This window comes from Kalmanozyma brasiliensis, assembly GCF_000497045.1.
Source record: "Kalmanozyma brasiliensis GHG001 unplaced genomic scaffold PSEUBRA_SCAF2, whole genome shotgun sequence".
Lineage (NCBI taxonomy): Eukaryota > Fungi > Basidiomycota > Ustilaginomycetes > Ustilaginales > Kalmanozyma > Kalmanozyma brasiliensis.
The window spans coordinates 159818-178654 of record NW_015961959.1 but is presented as its reverse complement, the minus strand read 5'-3'; the positions used below and the strand labels follow the sequence as shown (position 1 = coordinate 178654).

At 58.3% G+C, this 18837-nt stretch overlaps 8 protein-coding genes across 8 annotated transcripts; 4 read left to right on the top strand and 4 right to left on the bottom strand.

The window, feature by feature from the left end:
- Positions 1–721: 721 nt before the first annotated feature.
- Positions 722–1217, top strand: PSEUBRA_002561 (Histone core; the record flags this gene model as incomplete). Its single annotated transcript, XM_016436977.1, has 2 exons — positions 722–878; positions 964–1217. The coding sequence occupies 2 exons, from the start codon at positions 722–724 to the stop codon at positions 1215–1217; spliced, it is 411 nt and encodes a 136-aa protein (XP_016292472.1).
- A 584-nt stretch (positions 1218–1801) lies between these two features.
- Positions 1802–2377, bottom strand: PSEUBRA_002560 (Cyclophilin-like peptidyl-prolyl cis-trans isomerase domain protein; the record flags this gene model as incomplete). The annotated part of the gene is made up of 2 exons (XM_016436959.1): positions 1802–1844; positions 1935–2377. 2 exons carry the CDS (start codon positions 2375–2377, stop codon positions 1802–1804), a joined length of 486 nt encoding a protein of 161 aa, XP_016292471.1.
- A 285-nt stretch (positions 2378–2662) lies between these two features.
- PSEUBRA_002559 (uncharacterized protein) lies at positions 2663–5494 on the top strand (the record flags this gene model as incomplete). The annotated part of the gene is made up of 1 exon (XM_059464975.1): positions 2663–5494. The coding sequence occupies one exon, from the start codon at positions 2663–2665 to the stop codon at positions 5492–5494; it is 2832 nt and encodes a 943-aa protein (XP_059320685.1).
- Positions 5495–6352: 858 nt separating this feature from the next.
- Positions 6353–10372, top strand: PSEUBRA_002558 (Zinc finger, PHD-finger; the record flags this gene model as incomplete). Its single annotated transcript, XM_016436984.2, has 2 exons — positions 6353–7152; positions 7717–10372. 2 exons carry the CDS (start codon positions 6353–6355, stop codon positions 10370–10372), a joined length of 3456 nt encoding a protein of 1151 aa, XP_016292469.2.
- A 75-nt stretch (positions 10373–10447) lies between these two features.
- PSEUBRA_002557 (Uncharacterized conserved protein UCP028846) lies at positions 10448–12253 on the bottom strand (the record flags this gene model as incomplete). The annotated part of the gene is made up of 1 exon (XM_016436949.1): positions 10448–12253. The coding sequence occupies one exon, from the start codon at positions 12251–12253 to the stop codon at positions 10448–10450; it is 1806 nt and encodes a 601-aa protein (XP_016292468.1).
- Positions 12254–13557: 1304 nt separating this feature from the next.
- PSEUBRA_002556 (Ribosomal protein L29e) lies at positions 13558–13902 on the top strand (the record flags this gene model as incomplete). The annotated part of the gene is made up of 1 exon (XM_016436975.1): positions 13558–13902. The coding sequence occupies one exon, from the start codon at positions 13558–13560 to the stop codon at positions 13900–13902; it is 345 nt and encodes a 114-aa protein (XP_016292467.1).
- An 808-nt stretch (positions 13903–14710) lies between these two features.
- On the bottom strand, positions 14711–15436 carry PSEUBRA_002555 (uncharacterized protein; the record flags this gene model as incomplete). Its single annotated transcript, XM_016436953.1, has 1 exon — positions 14711–15436. One exon carries the CDS (start codon positions 15434–15436, stop codon positions 14711–14713), a length of 726 nt encoding a protein of 241 aa, XP_016292466.1.
- Positions 15437–17046: 1610 nt separating this feature from the next.
- On the bottom strand, positions 17047–18651 carry PSEUBRA_002554 (Ergosterol biosynthesis ERG4/ERG24; the record flags this gene model as incomplete). The annotated part of the gene is made up of 1 exon (XM_016436960.1): positions 17047–18651. The coding sequence occupies one exon, from the start codon at positions 18649–18651 to the stop codon at positions 17047–17049; it is 1605 nt and encodes a 534-aa protein (XP_016292465.1).
- Between the last annotated feature and the right edge of the window lie 186 nt (positions 18652–18837).

Below are 18837 nucleotides of genomic sequence, written 5' to 3'. Positions count from 1 at the left end.
CCAATTAGGGGCTTCGTGAGTTCGTCGCCTTTCCCATCTTCTACCTGAACCAGAAACGAAGCCTACTACTGCACACTGCTTACAATCGAAGATTCCTTCCATGTTTCTCTCCAGGCGTAGGCCATCTTTTGTTTTATCCTCCCTTCTTGAATGCTAATCTGGCGCTTTTCAAGCCACTCGCTGGTGATGGGACTGCAGGGTGGCCTGTGAGGACCCGGAAGGAGATCTACGGCAAGGCTGACTGATCAGCTAAACTAGGGCTTCGAAATGTATCGAAGGGCCAAATCCCCTAATTAAACCCACCTGGCTGCGTTTGTAGTCTTGCTTCCCTACAGTTCCACTTTCCAAGAAATCACGGCCTGGATTCCAAGCGACGCTGGATCAACGCATTTCGTCACATTATTTTTTGGCTTGCTGCAACCCGAATTTCCTCTGCCTTTTCGAAAGGTGCAGCGCTGCTGTCGCGTCGCGCCTTGAAGGCAAGCAACACTCGCCCGCACCGAGTTAGCGCCTGTGCGCAGACACTGCTGTTCCGCTGTACTGCGCAGCCAGTCTTCGGTGCTTCACTCCACGTCGGCCCCTTGGACTATAAGACCCTGCCTCTGAATTCGGCTGCATCACCGCTGCCCCTTTCCTTTCTCCTTCCCATCGTCTATTCGCTCCTCAAGCTCCATCCCAACGTCCAACCCTTCAACACCCCCCCTCAAACAATCTATTAACAATGTCTTCCGGTGGCAAGTCTGGTGGCAAGGCTGGTGACGCCTCTTCCAAGGCCCAGTCCCGATCGGCCAAGGCTGGTCTTCAGTTCCCCGTCGGTCGTATCCACCGTCTCTTGCGAAAGGGCAACTACGCTCAGCGTGTCGGTGCCGGTGCTCCCGGTATGTATTAAACTCCATTGCTATCGTCTTGGTCATTGGTACGCATCGACTAACGTTTCACTCCATGTTCTTCTTATCCTTACAGTCTACCTCGCTGCCGTCCTCGAGTACTTGGCTGCCGAGATCCTCGAGCTCGCTGGTAACGCCGCTCGTGACAACAAGAAGTCGCGTATCATTCCCCGTCACCTTCAGCTCGCCATCCGCAACGACGAGGAGCTCAACAAGCTCCTTGGCGGTGTCACCATCTCCCAGGGTGGTGTCCTCCCCTTCATCCAGTCGGAGCTCCTCCCCGCCAAGTCGGGCAAGGTCAAGAAGGGTGGTGCCTCGCAGGACATCTAAGCGTTTCGACTTTGCTAGTCGTTGTGCTTTCCGTGTTCCGCCTCCTCCACTGTACTACTACTCCTTCCACATCTCTTGTCGCTCATCGGATCACGATGATTTGACGCGCGTCAAGAGACTGTATCGATAGAACGGGCAGCTCCGTCTGTCTCTGCTATCTGCGCACCTCCTATCCTCGTCTCGTTTTCTTGTCTTTTCTCTTCTTTGTTGTTCATCCTTGTACTACTACTACCACACCATGGGCTCGGCGGTCAGAACAGGGCTCCGCCAGCTTCGCAACACCAGGCATCATACCTCCTGTCTCCCCTCTTTGCGTGTCGCGTTTGTGTGAGATTCCATGTTGAGAGTATCGCTGGCGGTTGTCGGTACAGTATCACCAGTGCCAAACCCGTCCAATGATTGATACCGAATGGTCTTCGAGGCTGTTGGATTCCCGCGCGGGCATGTCTCGCTTGAGACAACTTGATGGCGGACAGGAAATCGGACTTGTCACTCGAGAAATATGACAGACGCTAAGCTGAGCCTAAATTGAGGTTGCGAAATGATTACGCTCTGTTACCCGAATGCTTAGACGATGAACGTCCCTAGACGACTGAGCCTTTGACGATCTTGATCTCTTCCACAGGCCTGTTGGAAAGAAGCGGAGCAAAGATGGTGTGTCGTGCGTCACTGTCAGTGAACAGCACATCCAGAAGACTTGTTACGGGGCCAACTTACCTGTCATCCTTGGTCTCGGCGACTCCGATCTCGCGCACTGCTTGCATGCCATCCGATACACGGCCAAAGATGGTATGCTTCCCGTCGAGAAAAGGAGTTGGTGCTAGTGTCACGAAGAACTGGCTGCGATTCGTGTTGGGCCCGGCGTTGGCCGACGCAAGAATGCCAGCTCCTACAAACCGAAGCTCGGGATGCAGCTCGTCCTCGAAAGCACCGCCATAGATCGAGGCTCCTCCAGATCCAGTGCCTGTCGGATCGCCTCCCTGGACCATGAAGTCGCTGATAACGCGGTGAAAGACGATGCCGTCGTAGAAGCCTTGCTTGGCCAGCTGGTAGAAGTTGGCGCAGGTCTTGGGCGCATGCTTCCAGTACAGCTCGAAGACGATGCGGCCCATCGAAGTGTCAAGCACCACCGCACCGCTGTCCTTGCCCGGTACCGACATGTTCCTCCTTCACCGCTGCTTGCCGAGGCTGAGATAATGACGGATTGCCATGGAGGAGACAAGTGATGAAGGGAGGAGAGGTTGGCTGCAGAAACGCGTTCTTCCAGGGTCCAGATCTTTGTCGGACCCGCACAGACACACTCTCTCCGCCAAATTGCGGAAAGTGCAACACCACGTAGACAACCTCCCCTTCTTCTCGCCACCACCAACCTACCTCTCCGCAGCTCTTCCTTTCTCGATTCAGCAACTTAGTCGTCACGCGCTGGCGACTGCTGGAGGAGCAAGATGTCGACGACGGCTCAGCAGCAGCGTGCCAGCAGTAGCAGCACTGCTCATCCAGATGCCGACTCGGCCCCCACCACACTTGGGAGGCACGGCCGTGCCAGGCATGCCCGGACAAACGCATCCCTGACATCCAGTTCTGGATCCGTCGGCATCACCTCTCCTACCTTTCCAAGGCGTACTTCCGCTCCAAATGAGGCCACCCGCATCTTTCAAGCGACAGGCTTCGATCCGTTCAGCACTGAGCCAGACACCCTTTTCCGCTTATTGACGGTCAAGGAGGTTGATGCGTATGAACGAGCCGTCAGGAGCACCGCACTTGGGAAGCAAGAGGAGCTCAGAAGTCTTGTCGGTCAACGTTACGAGGACCTGCTCGGCACAGCCACCACAGTCATCGACATGGCTGGCAGCTCGGAACAACTCTCAGAAAGGTTGCAGAAGCTCGCTGAAGGAGTCACGTCGGCTGCCGTCACCGAGGAACAAGGTCCTTCATCACCGAAAGCCAGCCGTCGAAAAAGCTACCTTCCAGCACAGAAGAGTACCACAGCACCAGACTCGGATGCTTCCTCGCTGCATCGCGAAGCCATCTACGTACTTGGAGCCTCGTTGCGACTCATCATGGACGCACCAGAGTACGTCTGGAAGTCGATCGAGAAGGGCAAGACACTGCAAGCTGCTTGGGCTTTCTTGCTCACACGAGCGACGTGGCTGGACCTCATCGAGTCGAGATCGCAGTCGGCGCTCGCAAAGGATGGCGAGGCTGGCATCAGCTCGGTCGCCCAGGCCGTCTCGCTGCTCAAGGTTAACGTCAAGAAGGCGTTCCCGTTCATTGAGAAGCAGTGGCAGACGATGCTGCCGATGCGAAAGCAGATCGTAGCGAGGGCTGTATCGCTTCTCTCAGATACAGAGATCGAATCGATGGCGGTGGTGGACCAGCTCGCAGCTCTCATGCTCATCGACGGGTCCAGGCTAGACCAAGCAAAACAGCTTTTGCTCTCGCAGAGACTCACTGGGATGCACCGGATGATACAGCGACGACGAACAAAGCCGGATTCACATCTTCGCAACGAAAGCGCAGCACCAATTAAGGACGATCGAGCAGCGCAGATCTCGCAGACGATAGCTCAGCTTGTCACCCTCTTCGCTCGAACGCTTCAGCACGCGGTACAAGCTTTCACCCTGCCTCCGAAAGCAGACTCCTCAACGTCCACCAAACCGCTCTTACTCGACTTGGTCCGCACCATCACAGACCCCGACAACCTCGTCTCAGGACAGCCTGCAGCATCGCCAGCCGCTGAACGCACATTGCTGTTCCCACACTCCGCCTCGAATGGCGACGTCAGACAAAGCGCAGCTGCTCTGCGCGCCCTCCGCCGGCGGTCCAACCACGGTCTGCCGATTGCAGAAGAGTCAGCCCAACCAGACTCTGCAGCGACGGCCGACCGCACGCCGATCACACAAAGGCAGCTGCGCGTGTCCACGGTGTCTGTGGTGGACGCTCTGCCGAGCGGCAAGATCCTCTCTCGCCTCCTTCCGGCCTCCTTCTGGTCCTTCACACCGAGCCTCAATCTCGGTTCAACCACCTCTCACTCGCAAGAAGACCTCGCCGACCTGTCCAACTGGGCCGCAAAGGCGCGGGAGAGCATAGTTCTCGGCACAGACAGCAAAAGTGTGACCCTACGCACGATCAACTCTGACCTGTCAGACGTATCCGACCTGGCCCTTGTCCGGCGCTCGCTCCGCATCGCATCGCAGCGTGCCCGGCGTACGATCTCGCGCAAGCTCACGTTATCGCCTTCCGCCGAACAGGCCGTGACACACATCCACACGGAGCTGCAGCGGCTCGAAGAAGCGATCGATGCGATATTGCAGGAGCGTCTGTTGGAGCTGGCGGAGGGCAAGCTGTCCGTTGCGGTCCAAGAGCTGTTGCGTCGGACGAAGGAGAGTGTGGTTGCCATTGCTGCAGTGCAGGTGGCCAGCCCGCTAGATGACCTTTTCAAGCCGATCGACGCGGAATTGGCCTCCAACAACACTCTGCAGGCCCACGTCACCGGCCGCTCAAACCAGGTAGACAACCTTGCGCGTCTCTACGAGGACCCACTGGCGACGCTGACCGCGGATCTGGAGGTGTATATGGCCGAATTGGGAGAGCGGTTCGTCTCTGCGGCGAGTTCGATTCGAGACAAGTTCGAGGGCATCACCGCAGCTTCGCGCGGGGACATCGAGCGTGGGCTGGACGCAATGCTCGATCAGCCGGACGAACGGGCTAATTTGCTCGTCATGCGGGTGATCGCCGTCCTGGCAGGGCCGAATGCGCCCCAGCGGCCGCGGCCTTCCGTGCTGGCGGCGTTGGAGAAATGCTGGCGGCCGTCCGTCGAGCGTCGTCTTTCGCAGATGCTCAGCGCGCCCGCTTCTGCTGAAAGCCCGAGCGATGCGGTGTCAGAGTCGATGCTCTCCGCGTTAGCCATGTTGGCAGAATCGATCGTCCAACTAGGCCCCGCTATGGCTGGACTCGAGCTTGCCCAGCTCGTCCGCACCATCTTGACCAGCCTCACGACCAGCAGTGCCGTCTCAAAGCCAGACGCTGCAGCCTTGTCAGCTCTGCTTTCGTGCGACGCATCCGGCCTGAGCACGCACATCTCGGCCGATGCTGGACTGCATCGTGTCCGCCTAGCTCTCACACCCCTTCTCCTTGCGCTCTCACTCACCGCAGCCGGCTCGGCCACTCAAGTCATCTCACCAGCAGAACCAGTCACAACAACACACAACGTCCAGCCGATCATCGCACTCTCACGTCGCCAAGTCGAGCGTTTCAGCCCGCTGCCGGTGCGCTGAATCATGCGACTTGCAATTCGGCTCCTGTGCAATGCAACTTTTGTTTTCTCCCACCGGAGCTTTCACCGCACCAAACGGCAAGCGCTATTGGCGAGTTGCTTTCTCCTTTCCAGCCACGTCGGGCTATGTTGAGTACAAGGAGCAGCCACTCCTGCATGAAAGCTTCCTCTCTAGCGACAACCTGACGTCGTGTACGACTGAGCGAGTGATAGGGCGAGGACGAGCATGGCGACCAAGGCCTTGTGTGCCTCTCTACCCGATAGACCAGCACAGCGCGTCTCGTCGCGCTCTTTGAAAGGTCCAGGCAAATCCCAATCGGGACCAACAGAAATTCAAGTCGCGCCGAAGGGACCCTTTCGTGATTATTGCGAGCGCGCTTCCTCCTGTTCACCTCCATCCATCTGATCGCGGATCACCCAACATCATTCGCATCGACTCACGGGAGTCACGAGAGTCACAGGACTCAAGGAACGGATTTCGAGCCTCGTCGGTGTCTCATTCACGGAAGCGCCGCTCATCTCGCCCACTCGGGAGCATTGCGGCAAGATCAGTCATTCGAAAGGCACATCCGATCCGAGGGTGATGCTTCCTCGTAAGGTCCCACTCCCGCACAGCATAGACACATCCCAGGACAGGCCATTCTTCGGTGGAATCGATCCTTCAGGACAGTCTGGACTGGTTGACCGCGTCGGTCACGCATCGCACGAGTCAAACGGAACGGACGCTTTGACGGAGGATTGCGAAAACAGAGGCGTACCCACCTCGTCTTCATCACCAAAGTTCGGTAGCCCTTCGGACAGCCAGGTGGCTCCGTCAAAAAGCAGAAGAGGAATACTGTTCGAGAGCAATCGCGTTCTCATGACGCCGACAGGCCTTGTTTCGACGCCGGCTCCGTCTCTTCCGTCGAACTGGTACGAACTCGCCATCAAGGCGAGGACTGCGGCTCTGCGCGACTCGCAGCGCAACATGTCCGCCCCAGCGTCGATACCATCAGACACAGCGTCAGAAGCTCAGGTAGATACGACGTCGAGAGATCAAGATGCTGCAGCGCCTCAACCTGCAGCGATTCAATGCGCAGATGCGCCGATCGATGTACCAGAATCGACGCCAGAGGTCAAGATGGAGCCCATCGTGGAGCCCCTATTGCAGCCAGACACATTGCGTCAACCAACAGCGGAAGCGTCACTATCGAATCAGCCATTGGCTGGCGGACTCGTCGGCGAATCGAGCTCGGCCGCGCCCGAATCAGCAGCACCTGCTGCCGTCGCTTCCACATCGTCCGTGACGCAACCAATAATTTCGGCATTGGCAAACACCAGCGCAAGTCGCAGCCCACCGTCCGAGGGCGCTGACGCATTGCGGACAGAGATCATGGGACCTCCTCCTTCTCTGCCAGCCGATCCCGCCTATCCGCCTCTCAATCCGGTCATTTCGGACGCACCAGTAATCGCTCCAACCAATCACAAGCGAAAGGGGACTACTGGAGTCAATGGCACCCAGCGCAAATCGTCCGCGCTGCAAGCACCGGTCGACTATGTTGCCCCGACCAACATCAACGGCAAGATGCCGTATGCTCTGTTTCAGACCATCAAGAGGACATCTCCAGTGTCCGGTAAGGCTTCGACGGAGACTGCCGTAGGCGCAGAGCGATCACACAGGTACGTATAAGCTCTCTCATTGTTTCGCATACGAAGCACGCATGCTCGACCATTGTGGGCAGGACGAGGCAGAAGCGGATGAAGTCGGAGTTCTCTGTGGGCCGGCCTGGATTCTGTGCAAAGGATGGCGAGATGAAGTGGGCTAGCCCGTACAGCCGGTCCACAGGTGACACTGGAATGCGCTAGCGATCAGCAAAGTACAATGCTCCAAGCAGGACAACGAGGAAGAGGGGGCCTCTGCAGCCGATCTGCACGTAAAACTCAGCTTCACCAAGCTCGGTCGGTGGATGGCTACAGAAAAATCGAAATTTGGCCACAGGCGATAGGCGAACGGGCCGACGCGTTTTGCCTTGTGCTCCTTGCGCAGTCCGCAGGAAGGCAGGCTTGACGCAGCACAGCTTTCTCGGTCGTCGATCTCATCGCCCGACTATCATCCAACCTTTTTTGCGTTTGCTTCGGAGCCGATCACTGACAACGCTTTCTTGGCCACCCTTCCGCATTTTGGCCACTTCTGGCTATCTCCTCGAATTTGTCCTCTCAATCGTCCCTTGTTCGACATTTCAGCGAGTCGACACCTAGCGATGCCGGAATCGTGTCGAAAGACTGTGGTGTTTCGTCAGAGGTAACAGCAACGGCAGAGAGCAGCGCCGTAGACCCTCCCGTCGCTGACGTTTTGACAGACGCTGACTCTGTCGCCACAGCGACGGCAACCCGCGAAACAAGTCCTGACGCCGCGACCGCGACGGCGACCGTACCACTAAGCGCAACCGCGACCGAAGTCGGGGCAATAGAGACAGGAACATCGCAATCTCCTGCGACGAATGACGCAGCAGCATCGCTACCCGTGCCTGTCGTCAGCGAATCGCTCGACTCGATACCAGCTGCCTCGATGCTTTCTGCCGTTGAGGCCGGCGACTCAACATTGACATCGATGACAGGAATGCGTCGAAATCCTAGCAACAGAGGCGCCTCGCTGCTCGCATCGCAGTCGATCACCAGCGCTTATGCCGATCCACTGGGCCTCAAAAAGCATCGCGAGTTGCAATTGCAGGAAGAGGCACGTGCGCGCAGGTCACCTTCAGCGAGCAGCGCCGGCACAGGACCTGCACAAAATGCATCAACGTCAGCAGTCCCAAAGAAGAGTACCGGCGCTGCTCGCACCATCGTTCCGCCTCCACTTGTGGAGCCGCCTCCTGGCATGATGCACATGGCCGATGGCAAACTCCGTACCATCCCCGGCATCGCAGGTGCCATCATCCCTCCCGGACCAAGCTCTACTTCGACCGACACCAACCTCAGCCCCCGCCTCGAGGACAAGGGCAGCGTCAACAACGACTTTTGCGAAACCTGTGGTGGTCACGGTCGCTTCGTCTGCTGCGATGGCTGCCCACGCAGCTTCCACTTCCATTGCATGAGCCCACCGCTCGACATTGACGAGATGCCCGCTTCGAATGCTGCCGAGGTCTTGGGACCCGCGAAGTCAGGCCTAGTGCAGAAGGCCAAGTCGAAGGCTGGCACGCCAGGCCCATCGTCCGAGATCAACACGGACGAGATGTGGTTCTGCAACGTCTGCGTGGCAGAGCGCAAGCCGAAAGCGGTGCAGAAGCCGAAGGGTCTAGGGCCTTTCGGTCAGCTCCTACCGCTTCTGTCGCTCCAGAACCCCAAGAGCTTCCAGCTTCCCGCTGACGTGCGGACCTACTTCAAGGATGTAGCTACAGCGAATGACGGCGACTATGTCAACGCAGGCATGCTCCGACAGGTCAAGCCGAACAAGCATGGACTGATTGAGGCGAGGGATCCCTACAGGCTTAAGGACAAAAATGGCGATGTGGTCCTCTGCTATCGCTGCGGCGGGACAGCGCTTCCGGCCGAGTCGACTGCTGATCCGCAACACGTAGCGGCATCGACACCGGCCGAACACACAGTCCGCGAAGGCACAGGCTGGCGCAAGATCGTCAGCTGTGATTTCTGCCCTCTCCACTGGCATATTGACTGTGTCGATCCACTGATGCTGGGCATGCCAAGCAACCTGCGCAGATGGATGTGCCCAGCACACAGCGATCATGTCAACGACCGTCGCCGGATCGCCCGTGTCGGCGCTTCCGTACCCAAGACACTCGATCTGCCCATCCCTTCCGCTAAAACGATCGGGCCAGGCAAGCACTTCCGCACGCGCGTGCTCAACAATGGCGACATCGACATCATCCCCGATCCGATGGAGCTGCTGATGGGCGGCAACGGCATCACTGGCAGCTTGCAGAGCGGTGTTAAGGATGTGCCTGTTGTGCCGGGTGTAGTCGACTCGCCTGCCTTGACAGCGGGAGGTTCAAAGCTGGCGTCCAAGATTCGCTTCCGCTTCCCGGAGAAGGTCATCCGCACTGACTTTTGGAGCAAGGTACGAGGCGATCAGGCGAGCAAGATTGGCGATGTGTTCTATGTTGCAGCAGAGGAAGCGGGGCTGGTACCAACCAGGCTCATTGCTCTCGAGGACGGAGTCACACCGGGCGACGAATTGCGGTATCGTCCCTTTGGCAAGCGCGACTATGCGCTGAGCGGTCTGGACGCGCTAGCAGACATCGCCTCGTCGCGGCTCAAAACCGAAGACCTGCCGCTCAACACCGGCGCTTTCGTTCAACCTTCCCGAACGCGGCACCTGATCCACACAGCGCTAGGCATCAACCTGTCATCGGACGACATTCCCGAGTCGTCCATTCGTGCCTCGCTGACCGACCTGGACTCGAGCGAATCGCCCCTCTCGAGCCTCTCCGACAGCGACGAGCCCGCCCCTACGCCCCTCGCTCCTTCAACGACGACGGCGCTATCCGAAGAAGAGCAGATCAAGCGTCTCACCGCCGCAGCAGCCTCGGCGGTGAGCAGCGGCGAGCCTCCCCGCCTGTCCAAACGGAAAGCCGCGGTCGCTGCTGAGAGCGCCATCTCGGGCTCGCCCGCGAAGAAAGCGCGCTCCGCCTCGCCTACTCCTGTCCCCGTAGCGGTCGAAGTCCGACCAACCGGAGGAGGCAAGAAGATCACGCTCAAACCCACCCTCTCCGAGAGTCAAGTGGCGTTGCGGACAGCCCACCATTTGGCCGGACAGCATGCGGAGGAGCGCAGGGAGATGGAACAGCTACGCGCGGTGAGAGAGTTGATGCGCGTGAAAGGTGTGGCGAGGTTGATGGAGTTCTTGCTCAGTCCCAACGACGACGATGATGAGAAGATGTAAGCGCACAAGGAGAATCAAAACTTGCATTGCAACAGGAAAGCCGGAACTGTATAACGCGTGATGCGCTGGTGCATTTCAGTAGGTGTGCTGCAAAACATCTGGGTTGGTCTGTTCGATATGTCTCACAGCCTCACCGAAGAGTCCGTTTGCCCAGCCGAACCAAGGCCGTGTGAAGTCGGTGGCGTTGTTGACATTGATCGATTCGTGGATCAGACCTGTGCCCGCGGTGGTGTTACGCAAGAGACTCAACGCATCGAGCTGTTCCTGTGCGTCCGTTGAGGTGAGGATCTGCATGATGCGCGACATGGGCCATGCGTAGCCCGTTCCAACGTGCGGTCCGCCGATGCCGGAGAAATCCTTGCCGGAGTAGAACCACTTGCTCGTCTTTTCGTTCAGTACGAACGAACGGGTTCGTTGATACACCTCATCGCTCGCATTGAGATAGCCGAGGTACGGGAGAGAGAGAAGAGAGGGAACGTTGGCATCGTCCATAAAGTACGTGCTGCCGTAGCCGTCGATCTCGTACGCATAGATGCCGCCGTTGGGGGAAAGATGGTTGGGTCGAATGGCGTACTCGGTGATGGCAGCCCGGATCTCGGCAGCAAACGCCTTGGCGTTAGCAGCCACGTCGGTCATGTTGGCGCTCTTCTCCAGGATAGGGTAGAGCTTTTCGAGCGCCACAGCGAGCTGCGCGTTGGCGGGGATGAGGTGTGGGAACGTGGTCGCATCGTCCGAGGGACGGAAGCCGGACTTGACCAACCCGTTGTACGCCGCTGGCTCGCCCCAGCCCAGATCCGCTTTCGTTTCAGTTGCAGAGCGGTCGAGACGCTCGAATCGGTAGACTCCGCCCTGGAGCGTGCCGAAGCGCTGCGCCCACTCGCTGTCTCGCGACGTCAGGTTGGCGGGCAGGATGGTCGTGTCGTTGGATGACTCGTAGGCGATGTGCTCTTCCCGACTGCCGCGCTGCTGCGAGCGCAGGGCGTCGATGGCCATGCGCACGCCACGCTGCCACGTCGGGTTGCCAAGGAAGTCGGTGCGGTTTGCGTATTCGGCGATCAGCGAGGGCAGACGGAGGTGCGCAGCGAGCGAATCGACCTCCCACTTGGTCTCCCAGAGGTAGACGCCGTCGGTGCCCTCCACGTCGGTGTAGTTGCTGGGCGGCTGGGGCAGGAAGTGCGCCTTGGAGTAGGGCACAGGGGGCTGCACCCAGTCCGCATCATCACCATTGCCCACAGCGGGGTTCTTCTTGTTGGTGATGGTAGCGCTCTTGGGCGGACCGAACGAATTTGCCAGTGGGTAGGTGATGACCTGCTGCGCCTGCTGGTAGAGCAGTCCGAGCGCAAGCCGGTACAGCTTGACCCAGTCCTTGTCGCCGACCTGGTACGGCTCGGGTGGAGACTGGAGCAGCGGCAGGTAGGTGAAGATCTGGTTGGATGAATCGCGCAGCCAAGCGGCGAGGATGTCACCCGTGATGATGAATGCCCGAGGGAAAGTCGTGGACGAGTCCGGGTTGTTGAGCTGCAGATCCGTCCATCCGACGGTGGTGTCGAGCGTGTTCGGGTACGCATTGGTGAAGATACGCTTGACGGCAGGGTCAGAGATCTTGGAATTGATCCTGCGGATCTCGGCTTCGACGAGACGAGAACGGAAGCGACGAGAAGAGGCTTGAGGCCGAGCATCGGGCAGGCTATCGAGTGGGAGAGATGGGTTCGGTTCGGGCCACTTGTACTCGGGATCGCCGTAGGCGTCTTCGGTGGCTCGACCGTCGGCGTTGCGCGAGACAAAGGCTCGCTGCGACGTGGGAGAAGCAACGACGCCGTGGTCGACCGCGGCCAAGCCTAGAGCAAGGGCGGTGAAGGGCAGGAATGTGCTGAGCTTCATCTTGCCTCCGATTTGCAGTATGGGAAACGACCAGGTGCCGAACGAACAAAGTCTAGCCGTCTATTTATGTGTCTGGACGCCGTGTACGACGGGGCAAGCGCTGACGGTAAAGGGCCGAGTCGGACCGATGGGATGTGTCGGCAGCGTGGGGGCCTTACTTGTACCAGAAGATCGGTGATGGCGTTGACGTCGGTCGGCGAGTTTGCGGCACTGCTTGACGTTTCAGCGATACAATTGCCACATGTGCCAAGAGCGGGTCTACTGCGCCGAGACTTGTGCTGTGCTCCAGTTGACCGGCGTGAGCAGGAGAAGAGCTAAAAGGGCGGGGCTCGAGAAAGATTTGCGTTGTACCAGATGCTGATGGCGACGCGATCTGGCCTCAGACCGGCGCCGAATCCTGTCAGGGGTGATGTCGGCGACGAAACTCACCGACGCTCCTTTGCTGCACGCCGGTCAGTTGTCGAGGTTCGGGTAGCGCAGAAACCTTTGCAAGCGAGACGAGGAGAGGAGGCTCGGCATGGTCGGATGGCGACTGGGCAGCTCGCTCTGTCAAGCTTCGGTCTGCAACCTTCTAAACGAGATCAGTGCGGGGGATTTGCGGAATGAGCGGCGTTTGAGAAGAGATCTGCGAACCGGCGAACTAAGTCAATCTGCGCGATGAGGGCATCGACTGCATGCCGAGCTTTAGAGTAAAGCTGTTCGTATAAAGAGTCTTACAACTCACGAAAAAGGTGTTTTCTCGCGTGATGACAAATTCTTATTCTAGCACGTACGAGCTGGAATTGCCGCAGCAAGTTCGGTTCCTCGCCCAGCCAGTCAAGATTCCGGTTGCAGGCGCTGAGAAATTTCAAGGCGGCGGAACACAGTGAGTGAGCTGAGAAGGTCCAGTTCAAACTCGAGTCAAGACACAGCGGAGCCGCAGAGACTGGCGAGAAGTGAGCGTGTGAGCCGGCAGGCTGGCCCAAGATCGTTGTCACTACTGCGGATTCGCCTTCCTGACTACCAAGTCTCTGTACCTCACCACATACATACTCCGTCAAGATGTAAGTTGCAACAGCATGCACCAGCCAGCACTCGTCACGAACGATAGCCTACGACAATTCGGCCCATCGCAGCAGGTCTTCGTCCAACCGGCATCGCATAAACACTGGACCCCTTGCTTGGTGCAGTGGCATCAATCACGGAGGAAGACTGCATCTGTGATGCTGGATCAGCTGTCGTGCCGAAGTGCTGATTGATCGAAGGATGGCGAGATCAGGACAGACTTGGAATGGTAATGCTGACCCTTGACCCATGTATATCATATGACGATTCCACCCATCCTCGACCAATCTCGCACCATATCCGACCTCACCATTGCATCGCATTCTCTCGACTTTCCACCGCAACAATCGCCCTCGACTCTCACAACCCACCCACACCGCCACCTCTACATTGCATCGCATCGACTTCTACCGACCAACAGGGCCAAGTCAAAGAACTCGTCCCAGCACAACCAGGTGCGCAAGGCTCACCGCAACGGTATCAAGAAGCCCAAGACCAACAAGTACCCCTCGCTGCGCGGTGTTGACCCCAAGTTCGTCCGCAACCAGCGCTACGCCAAGCACGGTACCGAGAAGGCCCTCAAGGCTGCTCGTGCCGAGGCATAAGCGGGTTTCCCTTCCGCACATGTCAACTGTACCATCATCGACACACATTACATTGCGCATCCGGATGATCAGCCTATCGTAGGGCGGCGCCTGGACGCGCACGTTTCGACACCGCGGCAGCGAGGCATGACCTCGTGATGCCACGATCGGATCAAACTTCATCACACCCAAAAATCCACGTCATCTTCAATGCATTCCATGCCCAGATCCCTTTCGTAACGCATGTGCACCGACACTCGGCGTGTTGGCCCAAGATCGAGGAGTTGCAGGACTGCAGACAGAAGAGGAGCACCGCATGGGGGCGACATTGCAGGAGTGCTTGGGCAGCGACAGAAGCGCGCTGCGCCGCTAGACCAGGACTAGCCCTGGCTGGAACATACTCCAGGGCTTTCGACTCGTCCGGCTTCAAAGCGATTTACCCGGTCGCAGGCTCCGCCCTGATACCGCTCAACCCCTGCCTCGCGATTTCACGGCCAGCAGCAAAGGCTCGAGGTTTCCCCACCTCTTGAGTCGCATGTCGCAACGTTGGAGTTGACGTCGAGTGAGATCGATGTTGCACATGCTTTCGCTGAGCACGCTGAGCACAAGCTGATTGCTGAACATTGCGAACGACGTGAAAGACAGAATAGAACTAGACCAGGCACAACAAGCATGAGAATAACAGTACAACGCAAAGGTGGGACGATATGCGAAGGAACGTGGCCGGGTTAGCGGATGGACAGGGGCTCAGAGAGGTGATAGCCGGCGGTGCGGTACTTTTGAGGCGGAGACGGAGAATTCTTCAGAGAAGGGTAAGGTAAAGTTGGGATCACAGCTGTGCGGCGGGAGCTGCCAGCTCCTGATTGTACAGAGGAGGCGCTTCAAACGTCAACCTCCTCCAATCCAATCCGTCGTGTTGGAAGATGTCTTCGATATCAGCTGTCTCGCTAGTGCTTGGTATTGACGGCAGCACGAGCGTATGTGTGCGTCTGCGGATGGCGAAAGCGCCATTGTCGAGCGCTTCGAAGCTCGACACTGCTAGGTCGTCGTTCCTCGCCTCCCTCTGTGCTCGAGCGGTGTTCAAGAGCGGAGCGGACGCTGTGCTGACCGCCCTTGGTCTGGACGGCGTGGTCTCTGACGCTGCCGTTGGCGCAACGGCTGCAACAGCGTCGAGCCGTGATGAAGAGACCTCGTTGAGTTCGAGGAGACCGGAGGTGGAGCTTCGGCCCGAAGCAGGTGCGGTGCTGGGCCGACGCAAGGACTGGATGATGGCCTCGTTATCGGTCTCTCCGTAGGCCGGCAACCTCTCTCCCTTGGCCCGCCATTCGCGCTCGGCGGTGCGGATACGCTCAATCTCCTGGTTGTGCGCTGCGAGCGCCCTCGCCTCGTTCTTGGACAGCACCTTGCCTTCGGTCGACAGAGGCCTGCCTAACGAGTCGGTGCGAAGAGACGCATAGCCGTGCTTCTTCGACTTGCGCTTGTTGAGAAAGCGCGAAGAGGCCTTGAAGCTCTCGACGGAGAGCGTGACCAGCAGGCCGACGGCGGCTACAGGCATCGATGGGTCGATCCAGTGAGAAGCGGTGACGTGTGCGAAAGCGTTGCGGCCGGTGTGTAAAGCTTTCGTTGAGGTGTGAGAAGCTACCCTTGGAACTGAGGATGGTCGTGAGTCGCAGCTCGATGAGGGCGCGTTGACAGGTGCAAGGGAGCGGGTGAGGTGGATCGGACCAAGAGGGTACGCCTCTCAGATGTTGCAGTCCAGGAGGCTGCGGGACCGGCGATGCACGTCTCTTCTGAGAAGACGCCGCGAGACGACTAGGAGGCTTGAGAGTAAGGCTTGGCGAAGCTCGTGTATAGGCGCTGCGAGTCGGGTCGATTGATACGCTCGAGCCGCTTGCAGGTCTGAAAGTCGAGTCGCGTAGGTGTGGTTGGCTTATATGAGGAGCAGGGTAGGCCGACGTTGGTGGAGCGGAGAGAAGGGGCTCCGTCTGTCCGGCGGCAATGCCGGTTTTGGATGTCGAGGCTGACCGTGCGATTCAAGGCTGGGAACGGGCCGTGGAGAGGAGATGATGAGGGTGAGGCACGGCAAGGAGAGCAGCTTCGATGGAAAGCATATTCTGTAAGTCCATTATTGTGACCTGTTTGGCTGAACCCTCGACCCTTCTTGTGTATTCTCATGCAGGACCATGTACGCAAGACCCTCTTTGATACAGTCACACACACGCGGCTTACGGCTGTATCACGAGCACAGCCTTCGCACATCTTCAGAGAAGTCATCATCGTGATGTGGGTCGTTCCGATCAAATGCAGTGGGGTCTGCCAACGTTATGGCTGCTGAAACAGCAAGGGCGATGCTTACGGCGACTCTGTGATGCCGTGGAGATCTCGCGGTTCTAAATCGACTTTTTTTCCCACGTAAATCCAGGGTTCACGGCACCTCGGCAGAGCATCGGATCTCGTTCCGACGTCTTTCTTTCTCCACGGCAAGGCAGTTCCGGCTACGCGCCTGTGTTCTGTCAGGGCCAAAACAATGGGGACGCCAACAACAGGGCTCAGAGAGTGGAGGTGGAACACGCGCGCGCCGGTGCCACGCTGAAAGCTCAAGTGAGCATAGCTTGGCGCTGCGTTGCGGTTTGGCATTTGGCATGCCGGTCATGCCGAAACGGGAGTGCCGTGATGGTGGGAAAACGAGGCTTGCCAAGCGCCTCTCGCATCCCTGCCAAGACGGTCAACGTCACACGCATCGCAAAGCTCCCGAATCCTTGGCTTCCTTCAGTCACACTCTCGGTGTTTTCCCAGATTTGCACAGACGTTTTGTCACCGACGCCTCCATCGCCCGATGAGCTGATGACGAAAGGCTTCATCTCACCGATGCATTGTTGCCTACCTCCCACATTGCTCTATTCACTGGCGTGGGCGCGTCTCAGAGCCTCATCTCAGCTAACCCACGTTTCATGTCTGTTCGCTCTCTTGCTGTCAGGCAGCGCCAATTTCGTGCCAATACTGGACCGTGAGTCTGGATGAAAGGTATATTGACTGAAGCGTCCTTTGACAAGACTGCGAATGATACCGTCCTTACTGAGTGCGGAGCGGGCCACGAGCACGGGATGCTCGATGGCATGCGCCGCAAGGCTTTGATTTTGTTCCGTTGATACCGAGGCTGCACACCTAGTAGACGAAAGGAATGAAGGCGTACTTGACAATGGTGCAGTACTTGTCCCAGTCCTTGCCGTACTTCTTGCCGCATCTCTCAAAGTCTCGTCCGCACCTGTGCGTCAGCACCGCCAGGAAAAAGACCGAGTAGTAGTAGGGGATGATGGAGCGGGTGCCGGCGATGGCGCCCCAAAGGAACGCCTGGGTCCAGTCGGCCGTGTAGTTGGGCTTGCGGAGGAACTGCCACCAGCCGTCGATCAGCAGCGCGTTGCCGTGTTCGGTCTGCAGGTAGCGAGGGTCCTTGAGCGTCGACCACGGCCACTGCGGGAAAGTGTAGCGGTACTTGTACGTCCCCTGCAGCTGCATGCGGAAGCGCGACTTTTGCGCCATCGACGAGTCAAAGACGTAGTGCGCAAAGATCAGCAGCGAGAACATGAAGACGTACGTGGGCGTGCTGAACTTGTAGTACGAAGGCGGGTGTGCGGCCATGTAGACGATGCTGTAGCAGTACGTGAAGGGCACACCGGCAAAGTTCCAGAAGATGACCATGAACCCCCACTTCTCGTGGAACATGTCCCACGTCTGCGGGATGCACTCCTCGCCCTTGCCGCACGCGTTGATGTAGAGTCCCGTGGCCAGCACCATGAAGGCCATGTTGGGCGTCACGTATCCATACACCTCGTACTGCTTGCAGGCACCGCTGACGCTGATGAGGAAGAGCAGCACCCACGGGATGCGCACTTCAGCCCACATCTTGAGGTCAACCACGCCGATGCGAGGGTTGAGCGCGGCACCCATGAAAAAGTCGTAGGCGAAATTGCCCGACATGCGGTGGGTGGTGTTGGTGAACACGGCGTGGTAGTAGGTGGCAGCCGACACGGCGTATCCGGCAATCATGGAGACGGTCATGTACTCGCCAAAGTGCTCGATGATGGTGGTGAGACGGTAGAGACCCGTGGTGTGCAGCACCGCGCAGGTGACGAGGGTGACGTAGAACGACGAGAGGGCGTTGCACTTGTACATGAGCGTCTTGTATCCGAGCGATGGCACGGGAAGGCCCTCCTGCATGTAGCCGGGCATGACGACAGCCAAGAGGAACTGGAAGACCATCAGACCACCGTAGCCAGCGAAAGCGCGCTTGGTAGGGAAGGCGTCGTCGCGTACGTGAGCGCCCATGCGTTGGAAGAAGGGCCAGATGTCGCTGACCGAGTTGGGGATGACGAGCTTGCCATCGTAGAACCAGAGGCAGATCCAAAGGTAGTACATGAGCAAAGGGAAGAGCGTCATCATGGCAGTGACACCCCAGGGGCCGCCAAACTCCCAATCCGAGTGCTCGTCGAGCTTCTTGTCGGTCTCGCGACCCTGCTCCGAGATGACGATGCCAGGCGAGTACTTGACGAGGGTCTGCTGCTTGCCGCCGCCCATGATCTGATCATCGTTGAGATCGACATGCATGTACGAGTGGTTGGGCTTGTAGTTCTTCTTCTCCTCAAAGTCGTCTTCGTCTTTGACAGCGGCGCGCTTCTGGGCAGCGGTAGGAGCCTTGCTCTTGCCGTTGGGAGTAGCAGCCGCCGCCTTTGCGGTTGCTCTCCTGGTGCGAAGACCAGCTGAGTCGGCCATGTTGGAAAAATACGAAGTCGAGGGATAGGTCGACGTTCGCTCGCTTGTCCGAGATGGTGGTAGTGGTGTTGATGGATGAAGCGGACAAGAAGATCGACGTCGTGCACCGGCGGGCATCCAAACAAAGGCGGATCTCCATCGAACGCGACATGCACCGGCAGCGGCAGCCTGCTCCGAGCGAAAGCT